Source organism: Sphaerodactylus townsendi, linkage group LG14, assembly GCF_021028975.2.
Source record: "Sphaerodactylus townsendi isolate TG3544 linkage group LG14, MPM_Stown_v2.3, whole genome shotgun sequence".
Taxonomy (NCBI): domain Eukaryota; kingdom Metazoa; phylum Chordata; class Lepidosauria; order Squamata; family Sphaerodactylidae; genus Sphaerodactylus; species Sphaerodactylus townsendi.
In genome coordinates this window covers 44,374,967-44,401,623 of record NC_059438.1, presented here as the reverse complement: position 1 = coordinate 44,401,623, position 26,657 = coordinate 44,374,967, and the positions used below count along the sequence as shown (strand labels likewise).

At 46.5% G+C, this 26,657-nt stretch overlaps 1 protein-coding gene across 6 annotated transcripts in view; it reads left to right on the top strand.

The window, feature by feature from the left end:
* SLC12A7 (solute carrier family 12 member 7) overlaps positions 1-25,427 on the top strand; it is a 148,006-nt gene extending 122,579 nt beyond the window's left edge. For 3 of the 6 annotated variants that reach the window (XM_048515219.1, XM_048515215.1, XM_048515221.1), the window contains 4 exons: positions 13,764-13,945; positions 17,765-17,779; positions 21,757-21,890; positions 22,391-25,427. In XM_048515219.1, the coding sequence (XP_048371176.1) occupies positions 13,764-13,945; positions 17,765-17,779; positions 21,757-21,890; positions 22,391-22,482 (423 nt within the window). In that variant the 3' untranslated portion in view covers positions 22,483-25,427. Of the gene's footprint in view, positions 1-13,763; positions 13,946-17,764; positions 17,780-21,756; positions 21,919-22,367 lie in introns of all 6 variants that reach the window. The other 3 variants (XM_048515216.1, XM_048515220.1, XM_048515218.1) reach the window with 2 other exon arrangements.
* The last annotated feature ends 1,230 nt before the right edge of the window (positions 25,428-26,657 follow it).

The window sequence follows — 26,657 nt, the reverse complement described above, 5'->3', positions numbered from 1 at the left end:
ATCAGTTGAGAACCTGGTCCAGGCTGTCACTCTGGCTTCTGAATTTCAAGCAGCCATTCAAGCGTAGCTGCACGGTGGAAAGGGCTGCAATCCCATCTACCTGGAAACTGCAGGTGTGCTGACGCTGAAGTGCAGCAATAAACTTCCTGTCTGAAAGGCTGTCACAAAGCAAGCCAGGGCACAGCAAACAGCAGCCTTGCAGAACCTGCGCTACATCGTTCCCGATGATGGCTGATTGCACACAGCAAGTGTCTGTGAATGACTTTATTGGGGTTAGGTGGCATGGAAAAGCAAAATCACGTTTGCTTGGCAAACTTAAGCAGCGCAGCAGCCTGCCTTAATGAATCAGGAATGTCTAGTTTAGGTGAATATTCAGAAAGAATGAAAGTTGCCCAGTTACATAAACATTCTGTGGTTTGTCCTAAGCCTTACTGGGAGAGAATGTCATGCCCTTGGACTGTCCAAATAACTAGACTTCTTCTTCAAACAATAGCCTTTATTGATATCTCTTTGGCCTTAACCAGAGCATTCAGCCTTCATCGACTGATTTTAGGATTAAGTGCCAAAACAGCTTCCATCATACCCTCACTCCATTCCCCCCCAACCCCAGTTGCTTGACACCACCTTTCGGCGCCAGTTCCCAGGGGAGGGGAGCAGCACCCCATTCACTCAGCTAGAATTGCGCGTAAAAGCAAAAGCCACCCATACTTCCTAGCACAGTGGTGGCGAACCTTTGTCACTCCAGATGTTATGGACTACAATTCCCATCAGCCCCTGCCACCATGCTGGCAGGGGCTGATGGGAATTGTAGTCCATAACATCTGGAGTGACAAAGGTTTGCCATCACGGTCCTAGCGCTTTGAAGGGCCAAAGCCAGCAGGTGTCTAACAAGCAGATTGGCCCAGGCCTGAAAGTGAAACTAAGGAGCAAGCAAGAGACAGCCGTCCCAGACAGAGGATCCCACATCCCATCTGGGAGATGTGACAGGATCGAGCCAGAAGAGGGTCGGATCAAAGCACAGAAGTGTCGTTACATGAGCTGATCAAAACAGGAGGGTAGAAACTGTGAAGTCCATGTGAAAAGCAGAAGCTCTTCCGGGTCTCAGGGGGAAGTCTTTCCATGACTCCTCTAACTGGAGATGGTGAGGATTGACCCTGGGACCTCCTGCCTCTGAGTTCTTGGCACTCCTGGGTGTGCTGTTAAGGTCTATGTTTGCTGCTGGAATTGGAAAACCTCCCAGAAGACCACCTTCAATCTGATTTCTACTTTTTTGCATTGAGTGTTTATTCTTCCCCTTCTTCCATGATTGCTTTGATCACGGTTTCAGGTTGTCTCTGCACAGGCACTGCTACGTGCAGAGTTTCCCTGCTCCCAACGTTTGAAATTAGGGTTGAAAGTATGTGAATTGTGGATAGAAAGGAATCCAGCCAGTGCTGATCAGAGTTCATCAGCAACCTCGCTCTACCCAAAGGAAGAGAAAGAATGGAGGAGAAAGCAGGGTGTTCCCTCGCTTGGTCACCTGACCATCATTAGGGAATAGCAGAGCTCCATCTGCAGTAGGCCTCTTTGGAAGCCAGATTTAGGACATGAGTGTACAAAGTAAGACAATTAATATGGGCCAGAACAGCCCTTGAGTAGAGCTAAGTGGGCTGTAGAGGTCCACACTCTGTGCTGGCCCCAGGCCTGGCCCCGACTGTAATTGGATGAGCCACGGAAATCACAAAATAATTATTGGAAATGTTTGTTAGTGGCTGGTTCCCAGAATGAGGAGTTTGCCCGAAGCGGTGAGTCCGTGCCAAGTATTGGCGAGGTGACAGCTTCTGCTTCTGCTTCTGCTTCTCCTCCTCCTTCTTCTTCTCCTCCTTCTTCTTCTCCTCCTCCTTCTCCTTCTCCTCCTCCTTCTTCTTCTCCTTCTTCTTCTCCTCCTCCTCCTCCTTCTCCTTCTCCTCCTTCTCCTTCTCCTTCTCCTTCTCCTTCTCCTTCTCCTTCTCCTCCTCCTCCTCCTCCTCCTCCTCCTCCTCCTTCTCCTTCTCCTCCTCCTCCTCCTCCTCCTCCTCCTCCTCCTCCCTCCTCCCTCCTCCCCTTCTCTTCTTCTTCTTCTTCTTCTTCTTCTTCTTCTTCTTCTTCTTCTTCTTCTTCTTCTTCTTCTTCTTCTTCTTCTTCTTCTGTTTAGTCGTGTCCAACTCTTGGATACTGTGTAAACCAGTCCCCTCCATGGTCCCCTGTTTGTGAAGCATGTCAGTTCTGATCCATAGAGTTTCATGGTGAAGGTTTTAGGTCACCAGGTCTTTCCCCAAACTATACATAGTATTTAGCCACATGACCACCACAGTTGGTATGTCATGTGTTGCCACCCACCCGGCACTTTGAGCCGACTATGGGGAAGGGGGTCCATACATTTAGAGTGAATAAAACCTTGTCTTAAAAGCATTTCCAATTTTTCCACAAAAAAAAATACATTGAAAACCCATTCACCCAAGTTTTTCTATGAATACAGGAAAAATCACATTTGACTTCTATGTAACATACAAGCTGAGGCAAAGTTCATTTATTTTCAGCCCATTCAAAATGAAAGAAGTGGCACTTCAAGTGTGAAGCCTGTTTGTACCCAAACACCTCCCCACACTTCTAGTTTATAGCACTGTGGTGTGTTCTTTTTGTAGTTCCCTTTCAGTAGGTTGTGTGTGTTTAAAGCAATGTCAAAATCCTCTAAAATTATAATGTAGTAGCTGTTATATTTGTCCAAACTTTTAAAATGTTCTTATATTTTAAATTATTTCTAAGGTCTTTAATATTTTCAGTCAATTAATTATAATTTATATTCTAAATATTGGAGTATGTTTTATAAATTTTTAATGTAAATGTTAAACATGTATTGGATACGGTTTCCTTTTATTCATGTGATATGACTCATAAATCTATTGTGATTATAGTTACATGATTTATTCTAAAGGTCTACTGTTGGCTTGAGATAAAATTGAGGCAGATTAATTATCTAGTGGTAAAAACTGAAGAATACTAAGCGATATTCGTAGTCATCGTACCTGCGCAATTGCACCCGGGTACTGTGTGTGCACAGGCCTGTGGCAGACAGGGTTTTGATGCTCAAAAACACCTGAAGGTCCTCTGTACCCTTCCCCCATACTGTCTCCTTCCTTTTCCAGCATGATAAGGAGGGGGTAGAGAAGCTCTGGCGCATCTTCAGCCAGCCCACGCTGCCAACACCTGCTGACTCTGGAGACCCTGGCAGTGCCTGGGAACAAAGGGCACAAAGAGCGCTCTTCAAAAAAGGCAGGTCCTGTGGGTCTAGACAGCGATGGCCAACCTATGGCGCTCCAGATGTTCATGGACTGCAATTCCCTTCAGCCCTGCCAGCAAGGCCAATTGTCAATGCTGGCAGGGGCTGATGGGAATTGTAGTCCATGAACATCTGGAGTGCCATAGGTTGGCCACCCTGGTCTAGAATTTACCTTTTAAAAACCACAAGAAATGTCCCTTAGGCCTTGGTGAACATCACTTATCTTACTCTTTGGATCCACAACCCCAATCGGATGCAAAGGATTTGTATTTGATGTTTCAATTCTTGTACCCCATCATTCAGTGTGACTATTATGAGCAGGGTGGGGTACTGTTCCCCAAGTAAACTATATTAGGTGTCTTGTACTTGGTCAAAACAGACAAAGGTGTAACAATTAAAAAAAGAAGAAGGTTTAATTGCATAGAAGAATTAAGACCCTAACTCCTCCCAGGGTCTGACTAAAATGAAGTACTCGCTTGATTGGAACTGCTTGAAGCTTGAGACCTTGGTTCTTCCGTGGCTGCTTCCAAGAGAGTCCACTTTGGCTGCACTTCCTCTTAGTTCCTTCGGTGTCCTCTATCTGGACTCCGCTTTCTGTAACACCTTAAACTGAACACCTTGTGCACCTTATACGTAAGAGATATTACAGCCTTCCAGCTCTCCTGGCACCTTAGGCCCTTTCCCCACTTTCCTTAAGCCCCGCGCTACTCTCCTCAAGTAGCGCGGGGTCCAGCTGCCCTCCCCACTTCAGGGGCGGTGAGAACGCAGCCGCCCCAAGGCTGCCTCTCTCCCGCCCCCTCGACGCGCGGAATTCCTGGCGCCTTTTGAAATGGCGCCTTTTGACGACCCCACGCAGAGCACGGGGTCGTGGGGAAGCCAGGGCGCGCACCAGGAATTGCGCGCGTCGGGAATTGCCTGCAGCAACCCTCGGGCAAAGGTGAGTGGGGAAAGGGCCTTAGACTAAAACTAGCTGAACAGGAGAACTACTGAAGGCTATAAGGCTCTTGCGTCTAGAGGGCTTCTTAAAGGGACAGGGTCTAACTAAAGCCCCCCCCCCCCCCCCGAAAACTATACAAAAGGCAACTAAATCCATTCTAACTAAAGGGACAACTGAGGCTTAAATAAGAAAAATAGCGAGGATGTCTCTGGGGGCTTGACCGTCGGGGCCCATTTTCTCCCCTCTCTTGTAAGGCAGTAGAAGCAGGCTGCCGTCCTGCAGATCAGAGGTTCCCAACTTCCTTCAATCGCGTACTCCTTGGCCACTCATTTCCCTAAAACTGTATTAGCAAAATGTTTGTAACTAATAAAGTTGCTTTATGCATTGTTACTGCAAATAAATGGCTCAATGATGGGATTAAAAGCAACATAATAATAAGATGAACGAACCGTGTGTGTGTGCGCGCGCGCACGCGTGTGTGTGTGTGTTCGTACTCAAAACTCCAAAGATAAAATGAGCTCAAGTTAATACTTAACATAAAAACTATATTGCACGTACATTAACATTTTTATATTGATCAGTGCTTGAAATTTTTAATATGTTTTGATATTTATAACAAGCACAATGATGGATGCTCAGGGCTACCCTGAAGCATGTTTTGGGGCACTTAGTCTTTTGAAATCAGGTTCAGCTGATGCAAGAGGCAGAACTGAATCTGGAACTGCATTGAGCTACATTGCAAATGAATCCATCTCAGTTTTTACATTTAATGTATTAATAATTGAGAACTTTAACATGCTTTGATATTTATCAAACACACAACAAATGTTCAGTTTGAGGCCCCGAGTTTTTTAAAATTAGGCTCAACTGATGTAAGGTACAGTCTTAAATCTGGAACTGCATTCAGCTTAGGACTGCCTTTTTAGATAAAGGTATAAGGGAAAGCCCTCTTCACCAGCTCTGTATTTGTAAGTGGCAACAGAAACTTAAACGCCTTGTCAAAAAGGACCCAATAGTACCATTTCTATTAAACTTTGTCAAAGAGTACTTAGGGGAAATATTTTCTGTAGCAGAGCTTTGACATACTAGTACTGTTATAAATAAGCGGCCACCGCATATTTAATTCTCACAGCATTACAAACGATCTTAAAATTCTCTTTTTGCAATGACTTCCTGCCATTTACACTGGCCAAACTTAATGGTTGCTCTGCAAGAGAATCAGTGGGCACAAACCAAACATTGAAAACAGAAATACTAAAATGAGTGGGAATCCACTTCAGCCTCCCAGAATACTCAGTAACAGACTTTAAGCAGATTAGTACAAACTACAGACCTGGGAAATTTGCCCCTGAGCTACTCAATGATGCTGTGCAGTTATGCATCTGAGGAACTCGGGACCTGTCACTTTCCCCAAAATGGAGAGCTTACTGGAGGTCACAGTTGACATGACCCCCCACGTTGGTGCCACCTTCCGCTAGAGGTGTTAAAAATCAGCACAGGACTAAGCAGGAAGAATGCCCTCTCCTTCTGCCACTTCCCCAGCTAATTCCTTGGCTGTCAGGGTCCGATACTCCAGTCAGTAATAAGTCTCAGGAAGGTTTCAAGAGCTGTGTCAGCCCAACTGCCAGGTAGCTGAATCTGGGATTCCAACTCCCTGGCCCCAGTATATACCTTAAGGTTACAGTTTGGTTCAACCCATAAAGCCCCCACCTTTGCATTCCCCCAATGTCAGCATGAGAAAGACAGTACCCCAGAAGCATTGTTTTGGGAAAAGCAAGTTACTCCCTGTGAAAGACAGATAAGGAGTCTTCGGCAAGCTCTACTGAGCTAGTTACATACGAACAAAGGAACGAGGCCCCATGGCCTTGGGGCAGCAGGGATGGCATGTCCTACTGTGGCTGGTCTGGAGACGTGCACTCTGGCAGGCCAAGAATGGTGCGGCCTGACATTGGTTGTGGATCACATTGAAGGGCACTCAGCCCCTATTGATAAAGAAGTCAATAAACTAGATGGAGGTGGCCTGACAACCCAAGCCTCCTCTGCTCTTGGCCAGCGTGGCATAGTGGTTAATAGCAGCGGACTCTTAATTTGGAAAACTAGGCACGATTCCCCACTCCTCCACATGGGTGGCAGACTCTTATCTGGTAAACTGGATTTGTTTCTACGCTTCTACACATGCAGTCTGCTGGGTGGCCTTGGCTAGTAACAGTTCTCTCTGCACTCTCTCAGCCCCACTGACCTCACAAGGTGTTTTTACCGTGCTGCCAGGGTAACTTTTAATAATTTCAGAATGACCTGAGCTCTCGGCAGCACGGAGGAACAGCAATCAGGACCCAACACAACGAGTATAGTAAAACAGCAAAATTCTTTATTGAGATGCCAACCTAAGTGTCAGCACCTCTGTTCCACAGCAACAGCGCTGCCTAGCAGCTTTACAAGACATTTTAAACACTTTCTCCCGTCTGGAAATCCAGGAGACTACGGAACAACCCACCACCATGCAGGAACCAATGCAGGAACCAATCAGAGTCCAGAGGGCAGTCCCTTCTTGAATTTCGCGGCAGAATCCAGAGTGAGGCAATGACATAGGCGCGGTTGAATCCAAGGCGGGAAAACACAAAGGATCCACTGGGTGATCAGATCAGGAAAACGAAACCTAAGGGTGCAGCACCCTTATCTGCCAGCTGATGGGATTAAGGCAGGGCAATGTCCACTTCTCCGAGGCTTCCTTTGTTAAGGTCCATTCTTGGTTTTGTGAATGAAAGGAGCATACCTGGGTGGGGCAGGGCTGGGCTTCAGCCTGCATTCCTGCCTTGAGCAAAGGAGATTTTGTACAAATACAGAGCAAATCCTATCTTCTATATAATACAGAACTTATTCCTATCTAACTACAGAGAAATAAAATATAGTTTCATTTTTATTTGAAAAACAAAATCGATTTATTTATTTCTGACACCGCTATCAGTGTCTGTTGTGGGGAGAAGAAGGGAAAGGCGTTCGTAAGCCACCTTGAGTCTCCTGCAGGAGAGAAAGGGGTATAAATCCAAACTCCTCCTCTTCTTCAAAATCACCAATTATCAGTGCATCATGGCCCACTATCAAGTCCTCAAGTGGAATGGCATCGCATCTTACCAAGAGATATTACCTGATGACAAGTGCAAACTGGCAACTCTCCTGGCCTGAAAGGCTTCAGAGTTGTATGGTCTGTAGAATGACATTTACAGGAAGAGGACATCTGATGCCTCATCCATCATATTCCAACAGACCTCCCTACATGCAAAGCAGATTTCAAATGCCCAAATCCCATGAACCTACCTGGCCAAGCTTCTGACAGCCACAGCCCCTGCACAGCACATCCGTTGACAGAACAGTTGAGCCCTCTCTTGGCAGGACATCTGTCAAGGCCCATTGGTGCTCAGTATGGCATCTGCATGTGCCCCAGAGCTCAACCCTCCTCCAGCTCGCCCGCCCGCCCGCCCCGTCGTCCAACCCTCCTGCCGCCTCTAAAACTCCTTGCAGAGGTCAACACACTCCTCAGCAAGAAAGCAGTTTGTGCCACCGAACGATCAGCACTCAGGGGTCCATTCCAGATACTTTCTGATCCAAAAGAGGGAGGGGAGTGAGATAATGAAATAATGAATTAAAAGTTCAAGATGTTATCCATTCCAGATAACATCCTGTGTTATTTCTGATCGTATAGTTTGCCAGATGCATTTTTCTATGTAAGATTAGACCAGACCATCTGAAAAATCTCCCCTTCCAGTGCTATTCCCACAATTTCCAGCATGCATTCCTTTCCCTTGGGCTAGCCACAGCACCCTTTGTATTAACCAAGGTAGTAACTGTGCTAATGGCCTGTCTATGAGCTCTGAGGTGCAGATACACCCGTTCCTCAACAACTGGCTGATCAGATCTGATATCAAGCCAAACCTCCCGGTAGACTTGCTCCTCATACTGAGGGTGCTTGAAGCATTGCACCTTCAGGTCAGTGAAAACAAAGCAAGGCAAGTAAATCAGTCAAAAGCAAAACACAAGGAGGGGGTAGCCACTCCCCAATATAAACTTGCCAACAACTCAAGGAAGTATTGTATAAGAATACTCTATTTATAGTAATCAGTACTTAATACACATACACATATAATACAATAATCAGCAACATATAATACAATAATCAGCAATCATCTGAGAGGATACATCTGATGAAAGATTCATGCTTTTGAGTGATCTATCTTGCACGTATGTACATAGTTTTCATAAGCACTTTATTAATATGGCACTGAGGAAGAGTCGAAAACACCATTCAGCGCTTAGCGTTTTGCTGTTTGTTTAAATTGCGGCTTGACCATTCATCAAGACTAAGTGTCGGCTGAATATCTGTGCAACCTTGGCAGCTTGAATTATTTCAAGCGGAGAAGCCTGTTGAGTGTAATTGAGACGGCAATCTGTCAGCCGAAGATGTGTGCTTCTTGGAATCATTGCATTTCGTTTGTACACTAATTCACAAAGATTACAGCTTTTTCATCAGCAAAAGTTAATAACACCATATGAATTTCATCCATTTGTGACTCTATACGGTTTGACTTGGATCTGTTCGGCTATTCCTGGATGGGGAAGTCATTCATGAGTTCTTACACATGAATGGACTTATTTCACAATAGCACGGATTGGATGATAAGTATAATTGCTGATTATTGTATTATATGTTGCTGATTATTGTATTATATGTGTATGTGTATTAAGTACTGATTACTATAAATAGAGTATTCTTATACAATACTTCCTTGAGTTGTTGGCAAGTTTATATTGGGGAGTGGCTACCCCCTCCTTGTGTTTTACCTTCAGGTCAGTGCAAGGGAATCCAAATTGAAACCCATGCAGAGTGTGTCATTCATAAGAGTCATGTTAGATTCCCCTCGAGCCAGCGCTTCTCACGGCCAGAAAGGATCAGGGCAGTCAGGCTAAATGCACTCCACTGCCAGAAATGACAGCTTTGGACGAGCCATACTTATCGAAAAACTGCTGGGATTAATGGCCTTCACTGCATGCAAGGCTACGTGTGCATCCCCTGCAGTTATGGTTGTCCCAGAAGCGCTCCGCCACATCAACGTGCTAGAACTCACGGCCGTATTCAACAGTTTGCTAGACTTATGGGTCAGGCAAAAACATCCCCATAGCCACACTCTACAGAGTGGCACCTCTTCACTCAAGCTCTGTCATCTCTGCACTCATATGGGAATGGGTCGTGCACCTCATTGCCACCATTCAGGTTGTTCACTTGTGCTAAAGCCAACACCCAGTTGGTGGACTTCTGTACTTGTTCCTCCCAGTATCTCACAAATAGCAAATCAGCTTGGTTTTTCTTGCCACAAGAGTCCTTTGTTGGAGAGTGCCAACAGTAGACTTATTTGCTAACAGAGAGATCAAAAAATGCTAATTATTTTGTTCCCAAGGTTTATGGGAGTTAAAGTCTCTGCAGATTCTTTCTAGATCCGAGAGATGAGAAGCCTGCTATATCCACAACCACTCCACCTGAGCATAATCTGCTTCAGATGCCTTCTGCCATGGTCCTTCCATGGACCCCCATTTGCAAAGCTGCAACAGGGTCTTCCTCATGTACCTATGCAAAACACTGCTCGATGGCCATAGATGCCTGTCAGTCCCCCGCTCAGGCAATGAAACGCTTGTAGGTTTGCCAGGATTTTATTGAAGACATGTGAGAGACAGAAGAAGACAGTTCTGGCAAAAAGGCACCAAGCAGTTGATAATATGGATAGCATAATCCCCACCCCCACATGGAAACAGAGACAGGCAGGAATGTCCAGCCCGGAGGCCCTTCCCAGCCACAGAACCCCAAGGCCAGAGTCCGAGGATAGCGATGCACCTGCAAAAGCGAAAGCACTCCCTGACATTTCCCCCCTCTCAACAAGAGCATCCTGACATTTCTGCCCCCCTTAAGACCCCTTCCCCGGTTTGCTTGGACAGGCACAATGGGATGCTTTAATGAGTCGGGGCGCCTGAGTGCAATCTGCATTCACCCACTCATTCTGTCCAGGTGAATAACCTTTCTGTGAAACCAAATACTGCAAGCAGTTGCAATAGATGCGAGAGTCCAGCACATCCTGGATTTTGTAATGTTTGGCACCATCAATCAGGAGGAGGATGAGATGGAGCGGGGTGCCAGATGTCAGGGGAAGAGGCTCTTTTGAGAAGGCTCTTGAAAAAGGCACCAAGCAGTTGATAATATGGATAGCATAATCCCCACCCCTACATGGAAACAGAGACAGGCAGGAATGTCCAGCCCGGAGGCCCTTCCCAGCCACAGAACCCCAAGGCCAGAGTCCGTAGATAGCGATGCACCTGCAGGGTGTATTTTACGCAGGGTGTATTTTACGCAAACAGGAAAACAGGGTGTATTTTACGCAAAGCCTTAGGGTTTGCGTAAACAGGGTGTATTTTACGCAACAGGGTGCGTAAAACAGGGTGTATTTTACGCAAAGCCTTAGGCAAGGCCACTGCACAGTCACTTCATGGATTTTGCGAATAACCTGAAAAGGACCAATATATTTGTGACCCAGCTTCTTGTACTTATGAATATCTCTAATATTCTTGGTGGATAGGTAGACCATATCACCCACCGCCAGGGTGATGGGACGACGATGCTTATCTGTCTGTTCCTCGGGAGACTCCTTGGCCTTTTGTAATGTTCGAAGAATGGGGTCCCAGCCATCAACGATCTGCTGAATCCACTCCTGCAACTCAGGAGAATCGACGGCAGGTTACCCCCAAAATGGGAGGGGTTTGACTGATTGTCCCGGAACTGCTTCAAAGGGTGTTTTTCCCGTGCTGCTATGCACTGCATTATTATAGACATATTCAGCATATAGCAACAGATCCACCCAATTATCCTGATGGTAGTTGCTGTAGCGTCTAAGATACTGTTCCAGGGTCTGGTTGGTGTGTTCCGACTGGCCATCTGATTCGGCATGATAAGCCTAAGATAAGGCTTGCTCCACTCCCAGGAGCCTTTGGAATACCCTCCAGAACTTTGAGACAAACTGACTGCCCCATCTGAAATTATTTTGTCTGGGCCAGAGTGTAAGCGATAGATATGCTGAATGAACACCTTGGCCAGTTTGGAGGCACTCGGAATGGACAAACAGGGAATGAAATGTGCCTGTTTGGAAAACAAATCCACCACCATCCAAATTACAGTTTTACCATGGCTGGCAGGCAGATCAGTGATGAAGAAGAAGAAGGAGAAGAGTTTGGATTTAAATCCCCCCTTTCTCTCCTGCAGGAGACTCAAAGGGGCTGACAATCTCCTTGCCCTTCCCCCCTCACAACAAACACCCTGTGAGGTAGGTGGGGCTGAGAGAGCTCCGAGAAGCTGTGACTAGCCCAAGGTCACCCAGCTGGCGTGTGTGGGAGTGCACAGGCTAATCTGAATTCCCCAGATAAGCCTCCACAGCTCAGGCGGCAGAGCTGGGAATCAAACCCGGTTCCTCCAGATCAGATACACAAGCTCTTAACCTCCTACGCCACTGCTGCTCCACAGCAATAATATCCTGACAATGCCACAGCAGACATGAATGTGGTCATCCTGTCATCCTGAAGTCTCTGCTCAACTTAGAGCTCATGCAGCCTTTCTAAGACTGATAGGTCGGCTTGCGGCTCTCCCGTGCAGGGCTGCACAGGTACCATAGTGATGAAAACAGGGTTGCACTTACCTGTAACTGCATCATGGAGTGGTCACCGGTGCAGTCCCACACCTGCCCTGCCCTGACAACTATACTTTGGCAGAAGCACAGAGTAACTGGGAAGGGCACTCCCTCCTCCCCCACCTCAACACACTGGAAAAAGGACCCTCAGGCATTTTTTAAGCTTCAGAAAGCTATCTGTAACACCTTAAAGTACCCATGTGGGATTGAACAGGTTTCCACTTGATGAACAACAGTTACAGGTAAGTGCAACCTTGTTTATTTGAAAATGCATAAAAGGGGATTCAAACTGTTTTGATAATAATTCGATACTGATTGGTGGCTTGTGGAAGAACAACAGCATTTTAGCATTATGTATAAATATAAATATTAACATGCAGTCTTTCTTGTGAAGCGTATCATAATGTGCATTGTATACCTCTTAATGTTTTGGACATTTTGAAAGGGAATGTCCTCCAGTTGTTTGGAAAGAGCCAGCTGTGGTGTGGCCGTAGTTCAAGGGACAGGTGAGGCTCTGGGGGACACAGACTCTGCCACGGAAGTTTGCTGGGTGGCCTTAGACCAGTCACAGGCTCTCAGCCGTCACCTACTTCGCAGGGGTGATGTCAGGATAATGTGGAGGAGAGACGAGCAGTGCAGGCCACTCTGGGTCCCCACAGGGGAGAAAGGCAAGCTGGAAGTAAATAAGCAAAACAAAAAAAATGTGTTCAGCGGTAGGTTGAGGGGTGCAGTGATGTATAGAGGTGTTGTAAAGAGCCTTTTGAGTTGATTGTGCAATTATATAATGCTTGTCTGTTTTTGCAACAAAATGCCATTTTCCCCAGCACCCAAACAGCAAAGTGTTTGTTTTTCTTTTCAAAAGGCATAACTTGGAACAAAAGAATAAAAAAACGTGGCTGGCATTGCCTCACCTGCCATCTTGCTCTGAGGCAGAGTCACGTTGTCCAGGAGAAGATTCGCCATTGAATGAGGGCTGCCGGCTTTGGCCCATTTTGAGGGCAGGAGGCTGACATGTGGGGAGGCTGTGGGCCAGGCCACAGAGCCTCTCCCTTCACCACTTCATTGGAGACTTCTGGGCCTGCGTGCTGGCGGCGTCTTGTGTGCACACGTCCGTTGGAAGTGGGAGGCAGACTCAGCTCAACTACGCACACCTAATTTATTTCCATGTTGTTCTCTGGGCAAGAGTCAAATCCAGCAGCACCTTAAAGCCCAAAACAATTTCCAGGATATAAATGTTTGAGAGTCAAAGCTCACTTGATCAGATTAGGGAGTTTTGATTCTCATCAGCTCTTTCCCCAGAAATCTTGGGTTTTCAGGTGCTGCTGGATTTGACTGCTGCTCTTCCTCTGCAGACCGACACCTGAAACTGTCTTCATGCTGCTGTTACTGTGGATGTCTGGTGGACAGTCCATCCTTCAGAGCCAGACACATATGCAGATACCCTGGAGTACAGTTCCTAGCAGTATGTGGAAACACTATTATCAATATTGCTGTCCAGTATGACATCAGCAAGTCTCAGCTGTGACATCACCAGGCCCTATTTTCAAACACTCAATGAATGGAAAGAGAGGCCTCCCCCAGAGTCACCTTGCCAGCTCCAGTGTTGCAGTTTAACACACACACACACACACTTGCATTTACCTGATCGGAAACCGAGGGATGGTTTTCCCCATTTTTGACAGATCACTAAGATAAGGGATTACCTTTTAACTAGAATTGTGTTCAGTGGGTCTTCTCGCAAATTTAAATTATAATTTCCCTGACTTTCCAGAACTGCTGATCTTTGTTTGGCTTGTTTGTGTTTGGTCAGGCACAACTGATCCATGACAGAAACACGGCTTCCCACTCGACGGGAATGGTCAAATCCCTCACCACTGTTGCTACACCAGAAAAAGTGCAAATGACCTGGACAAAAGAAAAGTTTATATCTGAGAAGCATAAAAATAAAGAAGCTTGCATGACTGGCTACAAGGATATTTTCTGTATGAAACCGTAAGTACATATGTGATTCAGGTTGTTGGGTGTTTCATATTGAAAGTACCAAACTTGGCTAAACGTGAAGTGTTGGTTTCAGTTAGTGGCAGATTTGGGCCATTCTAAAATTATCAGAATACACTGACCTGTAGAATTCTGGTGTTGTGGATACCTGTCAATTGGAAAGTGTGAATTCATTTTCCTCCATGCACATTTAATACTGTAGGGCTTCCTTTATTTTTACACAATTAAGGTATCAACTTCTCGATGGCCTGTGGGTTCCACATTCTCTACTGCACTCATCAGTGCTCACATATATATTCTCTGTGTGTTGTATGTGTTGTTCTATTATGAAATGAATAGTCCATGAAGTTGCCTTTGATGAAAATATTGGAAGCTCTTTGAGAATAGTGGGGCATTGATGGTGCCCTCCGTATATAGCACACCTTCCCAAGTAACATAAGCAGAAGAAGATCCCTTCCGCAAGGAGCTTAGAATCTAGTTGCCCATTCCTGTAACGGAGCACTGCTTGACCCCATGTCTTCAGTTCAACAGCAGCAGAGTACAGAAGATGGGGGTAGAAAGTGCTGTAAAGTCACAGTTAACTTACGGTGACCCCAGCGGGTTTTCAAGGCAGGAGACCAGCAGAGGTGGTTTGTCACAGCCTGCCTCTGCATCACGACCCTGGACTTTCTTAATGGTTTCCCATCCATATAATAAACAGGACTGACACTGCTTCGCTTCTCTGATGAAGTTGAGCTATCCTGGGCCCTCTGGGTCATACGCTTTATCCCACACCTCCCATTACAGCAGCTTTGGAATACAGGAAGAGTAGATCGGGGGTCTCCGACCTTTTTGCGCTCACAGGCACATTTGGAATTCTGACGCCACTTGGTGGCTGCAGCAGCAGCAAAATGGCTGCCATAAGAGGCAGAACCCGTCACAAAATAGCTGCCACAAGCTTGACTTCAGCAGCCCAGCAGAGTTGTGGGCGGCAGCTGCAGCCAAAGCAGCATTTTTAAAAGTCTGCACAGCAGCCAGTGAAATGTCCAGTGGTCCCTCAGACGCCTTGCTGGGCAAGAGCCCTCCTTCGCCCCAGCCATTTCCTTAAAATGCTGAGCAAGGCCAGGAAAGGTGTCCGAGGGCACCGGGGCAGTCCCAGGCTCCACCCCTGGAGTCGAGACTTCATTGGAACCCTGTTGAACCATCTGCTGCACACAACTCTGGGAGTCCTTCTTGAAGCCCAGGTTGAGAATCCGTGCCATGTTTAGAGAGCTTCAGTTGTGAGAACTGAATGTGTTCCATGCACTTCCCACAATAGCGTCGGTTGCTCTCTGGCCACCCTTGTAGTGCTCGTGTTCGGGGACTTTTTTAATGATAACTGAAACAAATGCTTCAGTGACCACTAGGTGGTGATGAGGTCCTAGCAATAATTTCCCAGTCTTGCTTCTTTTAGGGGCCACCAAGTCACAGCTGGCCGAGGGCGGCCGATCGATCGCAGTGGGGTTTTCAAGACTAGAGAGTTGTTCAAAGGTGGTTTGCAGCTGACTCCACATCATGCTGCTGGAATTGCTTGGAAGCATCACCTCACTTACCAGGGTCAGCCCTGCTTAGCTTCTGAGGTCTAACAAGATCAGGCCAGCTGGCCGGGGCTGTTCAGGGCAAGGCGGACCCGTTTCACCCAGCAGATAAAACTGCTTAAATAAGGGGGGGGGGGGACTGCTCTGGGCCACAAACGCAGTAGGATGAAAAGCTTTTCTGATTTTTTTTGAAAAGCTAATAAAACCTGATGCTACTTAGGTGGGGGGAAAACCCAAATGTAACTTAGCACATTCGGGATCAGCCGTGCCAGGGGGTGAAAAGTCTGTACAAATTTGCAGTCACGTTGTCTGTATAAATGTGTTATCTGACTCCACATTTTTTTAAAAAATTCTAATTTCAGAATTTTAATGTAAGTTCTGTCTTTATCTCAAAGTTAATGATGTAAATTGGAGTTAGTACAGTGTATCTTTTATATACCAGTTAGATATTTATGTCCTGTAAACTCCACGTTTCGTACTAGGAATATTGTTTCTATAATACCTCCTGCAGTGTCATGTAGTGGTTAAAGTACCAGATTGAGATTTGGGGAATCCAGGGTCAGATTCGCACTCGCCCCCTGGAGCCCCTGGCTGGGTGACCCTGGCTGGGCTGGCCGAGCACGAGCAGCCCTTGTCCTGGCAAGCATTTGGGAGGGAGATCTCCCAGCAACACGAGGATGTGACGCGGAGGCAGCCAATGGCAAACCACCTCGGACCCCACGCGTCATCTGTGACTTCACGGCAAAAGAAATGTTGGGGACACTTGAGCATTTGCTGGGTGCCTGTGTGAGGGTGTGGGAAAATCAATAGCTGAAATTTTCTGACGTTCTATGTATTGTAATGGGGCGGATTGATATTAGGATATGAAAATTAGCAATAATGAAATGCTTCCTCAGAAAGTTTGGGGAATTTTTCCACTGGCCAAAGAGCCCTTACAAGCCTATGATCTACACCACTGCATTCCATGTATATTTGACGTACACACACGTTTGCTCCTATATATATGGCTCCATGCCCGCCTGCTCTGTTGATGTCCATCTGTTTTATTTAGGTCTTCCATGGGATTGCAATTAGGGTCATTATCTTTCTCAGACAAAGTGAACATCTATTCAATGTTGTATCTCTTCTTTTGAATGTGAGCAAATTTCAGATTGAACTGTGAAGCTCACTGTGTGAGGGACACGGGCAGAATGCAAACAGACTAGTTTTCAGCATGCCAAGTAGTTACAGGAATTGCTATATATGTGACTGTTCAATTATAACACACAACTGTAATGCAAAGGTTGCCTCTTAATTGCCACTGGGCAAAGAGGGCCACAATAACCAGAATTTAGGCTACTGACCTTGTGGGAGCGGCAAGCAGCACGTTCCCCGCCCCCCCTTCCTGGCACCTGCAGGATGAAGTTAACAACTAATCATGGTAGTAATAATACTTTGGATGACCTCCAGTGCCCAAAGCACTTTGCATACATCATCATCTTCTGTAATGATTACAGCAGCAGAATAAATATCCATGACCCTCCTATGGTTGAGGCTGAGGGAGAATTTGAGGCCCCCTGGTGGGGAGACCAGCTCAGCCCCTGGGCCACATGATCTTCAAGCCAAACGATCCTGTGAATCAGGAGATCCACTTGGGGTTGTCCCATCCACTGCACGGAGGGAGGACTTATTGTGGACGCTCGTGGGTCAGTGTTTGTGCAGGGGAGGTGGGTGTGTGAGGCAAGGTCAAAAGGGTGCTTTTAATATATTCAAATGTTAATTTTACTTGAAGTGACTGTCACCTAACCATAAATACTCTGAAGTGCTCTTGAAGAGGAAGGGTTGGTTCTGGCACTGTTCTGCTGAGCCTGTCCGGAAAGAAGAGGAGGTAGATGTGGGCGGGGGGGGGGGGGGCTCAGGTTCTCTCCCTCCCGGTAGCATCAGGCCAGAGGGATCCCTTTTTTCCTTTCCTCTGTTAAAGCCCTGCTTAAGGTAGAGGAGAAGCCCAGGTGACGGCGGCGGGAAGGCTTCTTCGTTGTGCTCTTCCAGAGTATTCATCAAGAGCAGTCTGCTTTGTATGTTGTTAAAAAAATGGATGGGAGGCCAGAGCCGGGCTCACTGCAAGGGTTTCTCTTTGATGGCACGAAGTGTTTTGTTTGCAAGTGAGAAAGACATGCAGTGAAGAAGGATGTGGTGTATTTAAACTGTTCTTCTGGGGAAAATGTGCCTCACATCTTCATAACTAATACATTTATACATTTGTTTCTTTTTCATGTAGAGAATGGGGAAATCTGTAAGTCAAAATTGATTTAATTGAGGTTTTTTTTCTGTTTTCTCGTGTTTTCTTGTCTAGCCGTCGTTGCATGCCCCCATCAGACTAGCTGCTTTTCAGTATCCCGTGTGCCGAATGTTTATGTGTCAGCACGTGAATGTGGTGGCTTAACGTTCCTGTCCTATTTTTCCTTTTATGTTGTTCTCCCTCCACTAAGGTTGATCTTGGTTTTTATTTTTTGCCCAGAATAAATCACATTATGAGTCTCATAAAATGAAGGTCATACTTCATGACGTTTCCTTCATCAAAATCCCAGAGGTGCAATAGCCCCTCAATTGTTTCAGCAACCACAGAAGCACAGTAATTTTTTGAATAAGCTACCAGTGAAATAATTGCAAACATTATGGACTGGCAGTGGAGGTGGGAAACTTAGCCTGTTGGGCTTGTCAAGCTGTAATGTTGCTCATTTCCCAGCTTTTTTTAAATTAGTGGGAATGGTGTGGCAGTATTATTCCATACCTCTAAGGTCCCCTCTCACTTTTCAAAAACTGACAATAACAACAGATACTCTTATCAGAAGGGTTTTGTGTGGCTGGATGTGCCGTCGTTCTGGCTAATCATTCAACCTCAGTCCTGCAACATTTTCTTCCTCTGCAGCCGTCCATTTTTCCCTTTTGAAAAATTACTAAAATATCTCTCTGTTTGAGTCATCTTTTCTTTGTTCCCAAAATCTTTCTGCTGCACACTGATGTTTCTTTATGTTACAAAAAGGAGGGTAGAGTCTTTGTACATGTTCATCTTCCACAGTAGTTGCTGGCAAACACGATCTGCACACGGGAGTTGGTTTGTGCCGTGGATGGGCGTTTTGACTGCATGGCGGACAACAGGCTGCATCCTGAAATCAAGGGGTTAACCCAGGCATCCCCGTCGCAGGGCTGCCTTGATCCCACAGTTCTTTGGGTCAGCAGCCATGTTGAAGAATCTTTTTTTATGTAGGAAGAAAGGTTTCGTGTGAAAAGACTGGCTCAGGTCAGGTCATGAAGCCAGGGCCCTTTCTGCACGGGCACTGAGTGGGGGTGCATCAGGATAAATTAGGCCGATGCATCCCCCTGGGACCGTTCGTACAGATGGTCCCGGTAGGGGCGCAGGGGAAGACGCAGCCTTCGCACAGGCTGTGCCTTCCCCGATTATCTTACCTGCTCCTGCTGGCTCCCGTTGCACTGTGGAGGCCAGGGGACACGCTTCCCTGGTCAGAGCGATGGCTCTGGAGACGAAGGCCAGGGAGGCGTGTCCCCTGACCTCCACAGTGCGATGGGAGCCAGCAGGAGCAGGTAAGCCAGTCGGGAGGCAGGAGGGAAATGCCGCCTTCCAGCCGCTGCTGTTCGCATGGCAGCAGCTGGAAGGCGCCCCTTTTGAAAAACCTTGCTTGTGGAGCGAGGTTCAAAGGGGGCGTTTCCATGCCACCTGGGCGTCGCAAGCACGGCCTGCTGTGCGAACGCCTCCCCAGGGACAGCATTTTTGCCATCCCTGGGACGCTCTATTCCGCCCGTGTGGAAAGGGCCCATGTTTAATTAAGCAATTGAAGGACAGTGTGACCACCTAAGTGTGGGCGACTGTGCTAGCAGTGGTCCATTAGGGTATATCACACCAGAACCTAAACCAGGGTTTGAAGATGTTTTGTAGTTGGGTCTTCATTAACTGTAGTTTCGCAAGACTCACAAAGGCAGATATCGCTTATCTGAAGGCCAGACATGTAGGTTATGGAACAGCCTGCGCTTCCAAGCCTCCAGCTGCCCTTCCTCAGACAACAGGTGTCCCTGGAAAGGGGCAAGACACGGGAGAGAAATGGCAGGGAAGGGTGCTTAACATTGTCCCTTCTATCCCGTTGAACTCCACTCCACCCTCCCTCCTCCTGGTGCTTCCCAGCAGAGGGGGTTCACACACCCATGTTTGCACGTGAGCCCAAAATGCAGACCATCACTTGGATCCACGCAAACAAGGGTAAGTTAGGGTAGCCGTTTCCTGGACAGTATTAAGCTTACTGTGAGGTTGTGGGGCTGCCTGACCTTGGTGCTGGGCACAGTTGTCGTCTCAGCACCAGATGCTGCTCTGGGAACTTGGGAGGGGGAAGCTGAGGGGATGTGCAGGATTGCCCGCTCAGTAGAACTGGCTTTCTTTCCATCTAGAATTGGTTTCCCTCTTCAACAAAGGCTGCTGCTTCACGTGTGAGAGTAAAGACCCAGGGATCTGACAGTAGAGTGGGTGTTAGAGAAAAAATAAGGAGAGGTGTGATGAGTGCCACAGTTGCCCCAGCTCCATTCCTTTGAAGTATTGTTAAAGTGCTGTGCATGGAAATGAGAATAGAATTCAACATCACTCACGGCCTTCTGGACACGGCCCTCTGTAAAAAGTTCTGTTCTTTCAGTTGTTGGCTCGTAAATTCATTGAGAGCTTTAGGCCAAATTTAGGGGGACCGTTTCCAGCAGCTGCCCACCCTCAGCCAGAAAGAAATATCCTTTACCTCTTAGGCAGATTTATTTTCCACACTTGCATTTAGGTAGAGGTTGTTTGCCATGACTGTCCATTAATGCCCACCTGTAGCATATTTGTAATATCTGTTTCTTAACATCTTGTCTGAGGGGCATACAATATTTTAGTAGTTGCCTGTGCACATCACTGGTTATTGTGTTATCTCTGCACAACAGCAGTCAGTCACAATTGGATTGTCCTGTGTAGACAAGCCAGCTGGATTTTGAATGGGTGCCGGAGCACAGTGAATTCCACGCGCAGGATGCAGCGTTGGGTGAAGGTTTCCTGGGGAAGTAGCTAAGATTTCATCTTCAGGAGAGGGAGCAAATGTCTTTCTTCGTGGCGTGCAGGTGACAGTCCAGCTGCAGGTGGCCCTTCAGGGATGCCTCGTGCGTGTCTGAGTGAGGCCAGGAACCCACTCAGATCCCAGTCCTTGCCCCATTGCCCCTGCCCTCCGCGAGAGAGCCTCAGCAAGCAAGGACTGCAAGAGTCAGAAGGTCAGGCTGCATCTCATGACTTCTAGCAGGCATCTCTGTCAAGTTACACAGAACCGCATCTTGTTTCTCTTTGCTCCAAGAAAGCTGGAGGGAGATTGGGGAAGAGGTGTGGGTTTTCTTCACCATTTAAAAATAATGGCAGCCAACTGCACCCCAGCATAATGGGGACAAAGTGTTTTGGGCTTCCTCCAGAGCAGGTTTAAATGCAAATCAATTTAGGAGAACCACCTTGTCAGCACGTCGTCCTCCTCTGCTCGCACTTGGTTCCCTCCGGAGAGAGACTGCTACAGAGGGCACGGTCCTTGGTTCCCTCTCTGGAGAGAGACTGCTACAGAGGGCACGGTCCTGCCGTTCCTCTCCTTGACAAGAGAGGCAGAAGAGAATGGTCCCTGTCTTCCTGCGGTTGGGTTAGAGAGGTTGGGGAAAGAATACTATTAACTTGCCTCGTTTATGGCCAAGTGCTGACCTTCAAATTTAGGTGTAAGCCAGAATCCAGATTCTGTGCTCAGAGATGCTGCATCTTGAATACGCAAAGCAGGGAGGGCGCTTGGGACAATCTGAGCCTCTCAGGAATGGTGAGGGCAATGGAGTGGCAGTTGTCCAGCAAATGGAGTTTCAGGCGCAAGGGGGCCGTTTGCGGGGCTCACCAACAGAGGCTTCTTTCAAAGGTACACGTGTGGTATTTTGGTCAATGAAACGTTAAAATTTGGTGAAGCTCCTGCGGTTGCAGGGGAGGGCAAATCTGCGCTGCATGTTGCAAACTGACCATCCCGGGTCCCAGTTGCAAACAGAGCATTCGAGCTCGGCTGGGTGTTTTTGCATCTTTTACAAAATACCATATTAATTGCTAATTGCTAGGTATTCTGTATGTTGTTATGGATTTGAGAACTTTTGGACACAGTAATAAAATGTCCTTTTACTGTCCGAAAGCCCGGGCCTACTGATCCATGCCTAACTGCTGTTGTGTCATAGGAATCAGTCGAATGTGAGAAGGATGCACACGGCTGTCAAGCTGAATGGCGTGGTGCTAAGCAAATCACAGCATGCCCAGCTGGTGCTACTGAATATGCCGGGGCCTCCAAAAAACCGGCAGGGAGATGAAAACTGTATCCTTTCTGTTGTGTTTCAGAAAAAGTGAGAAATATACTATGCTGTTATCATTAGGTCAGGGGAAAGGTGAAGAAATAGAATAGGGGGGAGTAGAGAGCGTTCAGTTGTTGTTTGGCCACAGTGTGAGAAATCCTTCTGCTGCTTCAAATGGAGCTTCCTCCCTCCCTTGTCCTGGGCAGCAGCATAGAGAGCGCACCTGCCTGTGTCCGCACAGCATTCAGAAGCTTTAGTGTGCGTGGGGGACCAGAGCGCATCATTTATGGCACATCACATCTCAGTTATGTGAAGAATGTCTCATTTTTCTCATGGATAGGAGAGTTTGAAAAGGGGGGGGGGGTTAATTCTTATGGGAATCCCAAGCTACTGGCTGTTCTGTTCCTGCCTCTCGGGAGTTGTGCCTTTGGGTGTGTGCAAAATGGCATATGATACGTGTGTCACCATAAGGATAAAAAACAAATCTTCCTCATTTTCAGACCTTGACTTCAATGAAATGCAGATATGGAGTTCTTGGAAGTTTTGACAGAAGGCCTGAACCGAGCGCTCCTGGTGCGAGGAGGAGGCCGTGAAGTCATCACTATTTACTCCTAACGATGTTATGACACATGCCCACTGTGTAGCAGCAGCAGAACCAACCCCCATCTCTGGAACTGGACACAAGACCATTCAAACCTTGGATTAGTGGCTTTGACCTGGCCCAACACTTCTTACATCCAGCCATTGAATCTTTTTTAATTTTTATTATGCAAAATTATGCAAAGAAAATTGTTTCCTACATAGATCTCTAACATTTGTCTTTGCTGAAGAACTCTGCTTATATACAGGTGTATTTTTTTAACTTAAGGCAGGAAGACTGTTTGGTTGTTGTGCAGGGGGGCTGGGGAATTTTTTTGCACATAGGATTTAAATATAGTACATACAATAACTTGTTTTTGTCATAGGAACAGACAGCTATGTTTGTAGTAATTTTTATAATGATGGCTTTTAAAGAATTAGGGTTTCCAACAAACAGATATTTTATAAGAATCTAGTCTACGTATTTTGTACCATTGGCCCTGCTGCGTGGTGGCCAATTCAGCTTCCGTGTCAGATTTGCCTGGTTCTGTGTTTATATTAATCCACAAATATGTGGATGCTCTAGTTTTGTGTTTTAATTAATGACTGTGCACAAAGTAGAAAGGATTATTTGGGCAATATCATCTGTTGAATAAAAATCCTTTAATTGGGCCACCACCATTTTAACAAATTGAAAGGGGCACTGGGGAGTTTTATCGACTGCAACCCAGGTCCGCAGCAGTGCTACGGTTTGTAATCCAAGCCTGAGACTTTAAGTGAGGGCATAGGAAGGACTCTAGTAAAATGAAACGATGGTACAACTTCCAGGGCTGCATCTGCGGTGGGATTTATTGACTTGCTCCCAGCGCTTCTGCCTCTGACCTCTCTTGCGGAAAAGCTGTTTTCTTGTGGATGCGTTTTGCTGAAGGGGTGATTTGCTGGTGCCCCAGGTACAAAAGTGACCAAGAAATACAAATGGGGCAGAGATGAGTTTGAAGAACAAGCCGAGGACTGGGTATGTAGTAGATAGATTTGCCACAGGAAAGCCGATTATGAAATAAACATGACTTGGCTGTGTCCTGGCGGGAAGCGGCTGCCTCAGCACTGGAAGGGGGGGTGGGGGGGTGGCACACCTGCACACCAGACTGGCACTGGGATGTGGGGGGAGGGGGACAGCTACCAGCCCAGAGGGGCACCGGGGAAGGAGGCTGGCACTGGGGTGAGAATGGCTGTTTCAGGCTCACCAGGCCTGATCACGAATGGGATGGAGTGGGAGCCTGGACTGGCAGGCCTGCAGCAGAGTGGAAGGGGGTGGGGGTTGCCTCAGCTTGCTTGTGGGCCTGATACTATTGGTTATATTGGTTAAAATAGAGTATGCCCAGTCATAGAAGTGTGATATTGAGTGCAGTAAAAATCAATCCTTTCAATAAATAAATTGCAAAAAGCTAAAACTGATGTTCATTCAAGTAGATTCTGTTCACTTTCTTGTTGCAATTGAAAGAAAGATAGAAATCCTAATGTAAAGAAAGATAGAAATCCTAATGTAAATGTTGGCATGTCCTCATATAAGTGGCCAGTTATTCCGTGTCAGGTGAGTGCAAGTATGGAATATTTGCTTCTACGGGGGGAGAGACCTGTAGAAGGGTCTGACTCCAGGCAGGTCCAAGTGAGACAAAGAACAATGGCTACTGAGGGAGGAAGAGGAGGAGGGATCAGAGGGCAGCTCCCAGGTGCAGGCAAAGAGAAAAACATCCCACCCAGAGATACCCCTTATACACATATACACCCTAACCCCCACCCACCCACCCCCAATGTCCAGGCATGTTGAGTCGCTGTCAATCCAACAGGTAACGCTCTCTCAATAGGCCGGATTCAGCCCCCAGGCTGCATGTTTGACACCTCTGAATTAACAGATCAAACTCTTGTGCTCCGTACATTGTTATTTTTTTGTTTTGAGCAGGAAATAATATGGGGAGTTAATTGGGGACTCTGCTGTTCTGGGCACAGAGGAAGGAAGGAGATGGAAACCACAGAAGGAAATGTAACAGAGAAGTAGCAGGTACACTTATGCAGATCAGAGAGAGCCCAGTCTTAAGCAACATTAGCTGACCCTTATAAACTACAAAATGCAAATCTAAAATTAGTTGCCTTTTATAACCCTTGGCTCTCTATAAACTGCTCAGCATCTATTTCCTTATATAGGCAGAAGGGGCAGAGAATGCTGTTCGTCTCTGTAATGTACCTTTCTGAGCAAACAATTCTAGGTGTGTTTACTCAGAAGTAAAGTCAGCTTTATTCATTGGACTTCCTCATTGATAAAATGTTGTTAGGACTGCAAGCATAGCCAGTTTGATGCAGGCCCCCACTGTTGGTTCTTCTGTACCATTTGGTATGACTGTTTTGCTTTTCCTCAAACCTTCCCTTGAAATGCTCTCAGTCAAGATTAATGCCAAGTGCAGACTGCATTGACCATTCAGGTGAAATATGACTCCGGCTTCTCTGCCCCCAGAGTGGATGAGCTTGAGCTGAGCACCTGAATCCTCACCAACATCTGCTCCTTTTGTATGCAGATAGTTGATCTAAAAGCCTGGGAAGAAACTGGAGGTTTGTTGTTGTTCTTTGCACTTTTCCTTCGCAGTTGATCAAAAATGGAAATATTTCTATTTTGGAAAAATGTGGATGTATATAATATTGCATTGCTTATCATACCTACATTTTATTTTCCAGTTTAAGAGATGCAGTGCAGGCCTTGGTTAGCCGTTGGCACACTAATGAGGACTATTTGATATATTGGGTTTTTTAAATGTGTAAACTATTTTACTTTTTTCAGACAATAATGACAAGTACACCCAAGTGATAGAAATTTGAGCTGGACACTGCTATGCCAGAAGGAACCAAATACACCTTTTTGCTGCTTGGGGAAATGTGGATCACAAAATAAAAGTTGCAATGCAAACCTTTGATGTGATTTTAAGCAAAAATGAAGGTTGATTTTTTTGTGCCTGGAAATAGCCTGCAAACCTCAATATGATAGGAAGTTTGCCTTTCTAGAGAGAAAGCTCCGCAACAGACATCTCATAATACAGCTGTCATATTTACACTGGTTTTGTGTGTGTTTTTTCAATTGGGAGACCAAGTTATGCAGGCATGGAAGTTCCCACCCACAGAGAAGAGCGGGATTTCTATACCTACCCTTGAATCTTTCTGAGGGCCCAGTCAGGGCTGCTCAATGTTTGCTAATTGCTAAGACACGTAGGGCAGAGGGGCGCAAGCCTCAATCGTCAACATTTGGCATGTAGTCCAAGGCATGAACATCAGGCAAGTACAGTGGAAGTGGCTGGATGGAGCAATGCCAACTCCCCCCCTGCCCCCCCCCCCCACACACAAAGAGTTCTACACAATACAAGCAATTCCTACAAAGGATCAGAAAAATGAGAGATTTTTTGAAAGAGATGGCAGGAAAAGGCCTGCCTGTACATTTTCCTTGCACGCGCTCAACACTTGCTGGCTGTTAGCCCTGGCGCAGTTGTTATTGGGAGTGAGAGAGACATTCCAGCCCCACCACCCAACCATGCCACATCCATACACCACTGTCTGGGGGAAGACTGCAACAAAACCGGGCTGGCACCACTGTGGATCTTTCCAGTTCTGCCTGTGTTGCACCATTTTCCCTACCCCAGTCCCCCACAGCAACTGTTTACCCCCAGCAGGCTCAGAGCTTTCAAAGTTTTGTTTGTTCGTGTGTTTTGAAAGTAAATTTCTGATCACTTCTCTTGCAGAGGTATACCTTGCAGAGGTATGGCTTTAAATTAAAGCTTGGAATTATCAGTTTCAGAAAATCTCACTTGGCAGAAGACTTCGTAGAGAAAACTGCAGCAAATGTTTTCCTGGTTCAGTAAACTATTTCCACACCAGGGCCACGGAACATCGACATCAGCTAAATGCCAGCATGGTTATTTGCATGTGTTGAGTTAATGGTTGTTATGCTAGGAAAACTGGACACAAGAGTAGTATCAGTTAACTGGCTAGTAGCTGGCCAGCAGGATTGGGGGTTTGTGAAAGCTCTTAGCAGTTCACCAAAATACTTTGCTTCACGAGTTTTATTGCAGAATGAATGGAAAATGCCCTCTGCCGTCACTTGCCGCCCCTCCAGTTTATTGTCATGATTGCTGCAGTCCAGTCATTAGAGATGTTCTAATTACTTATTGATT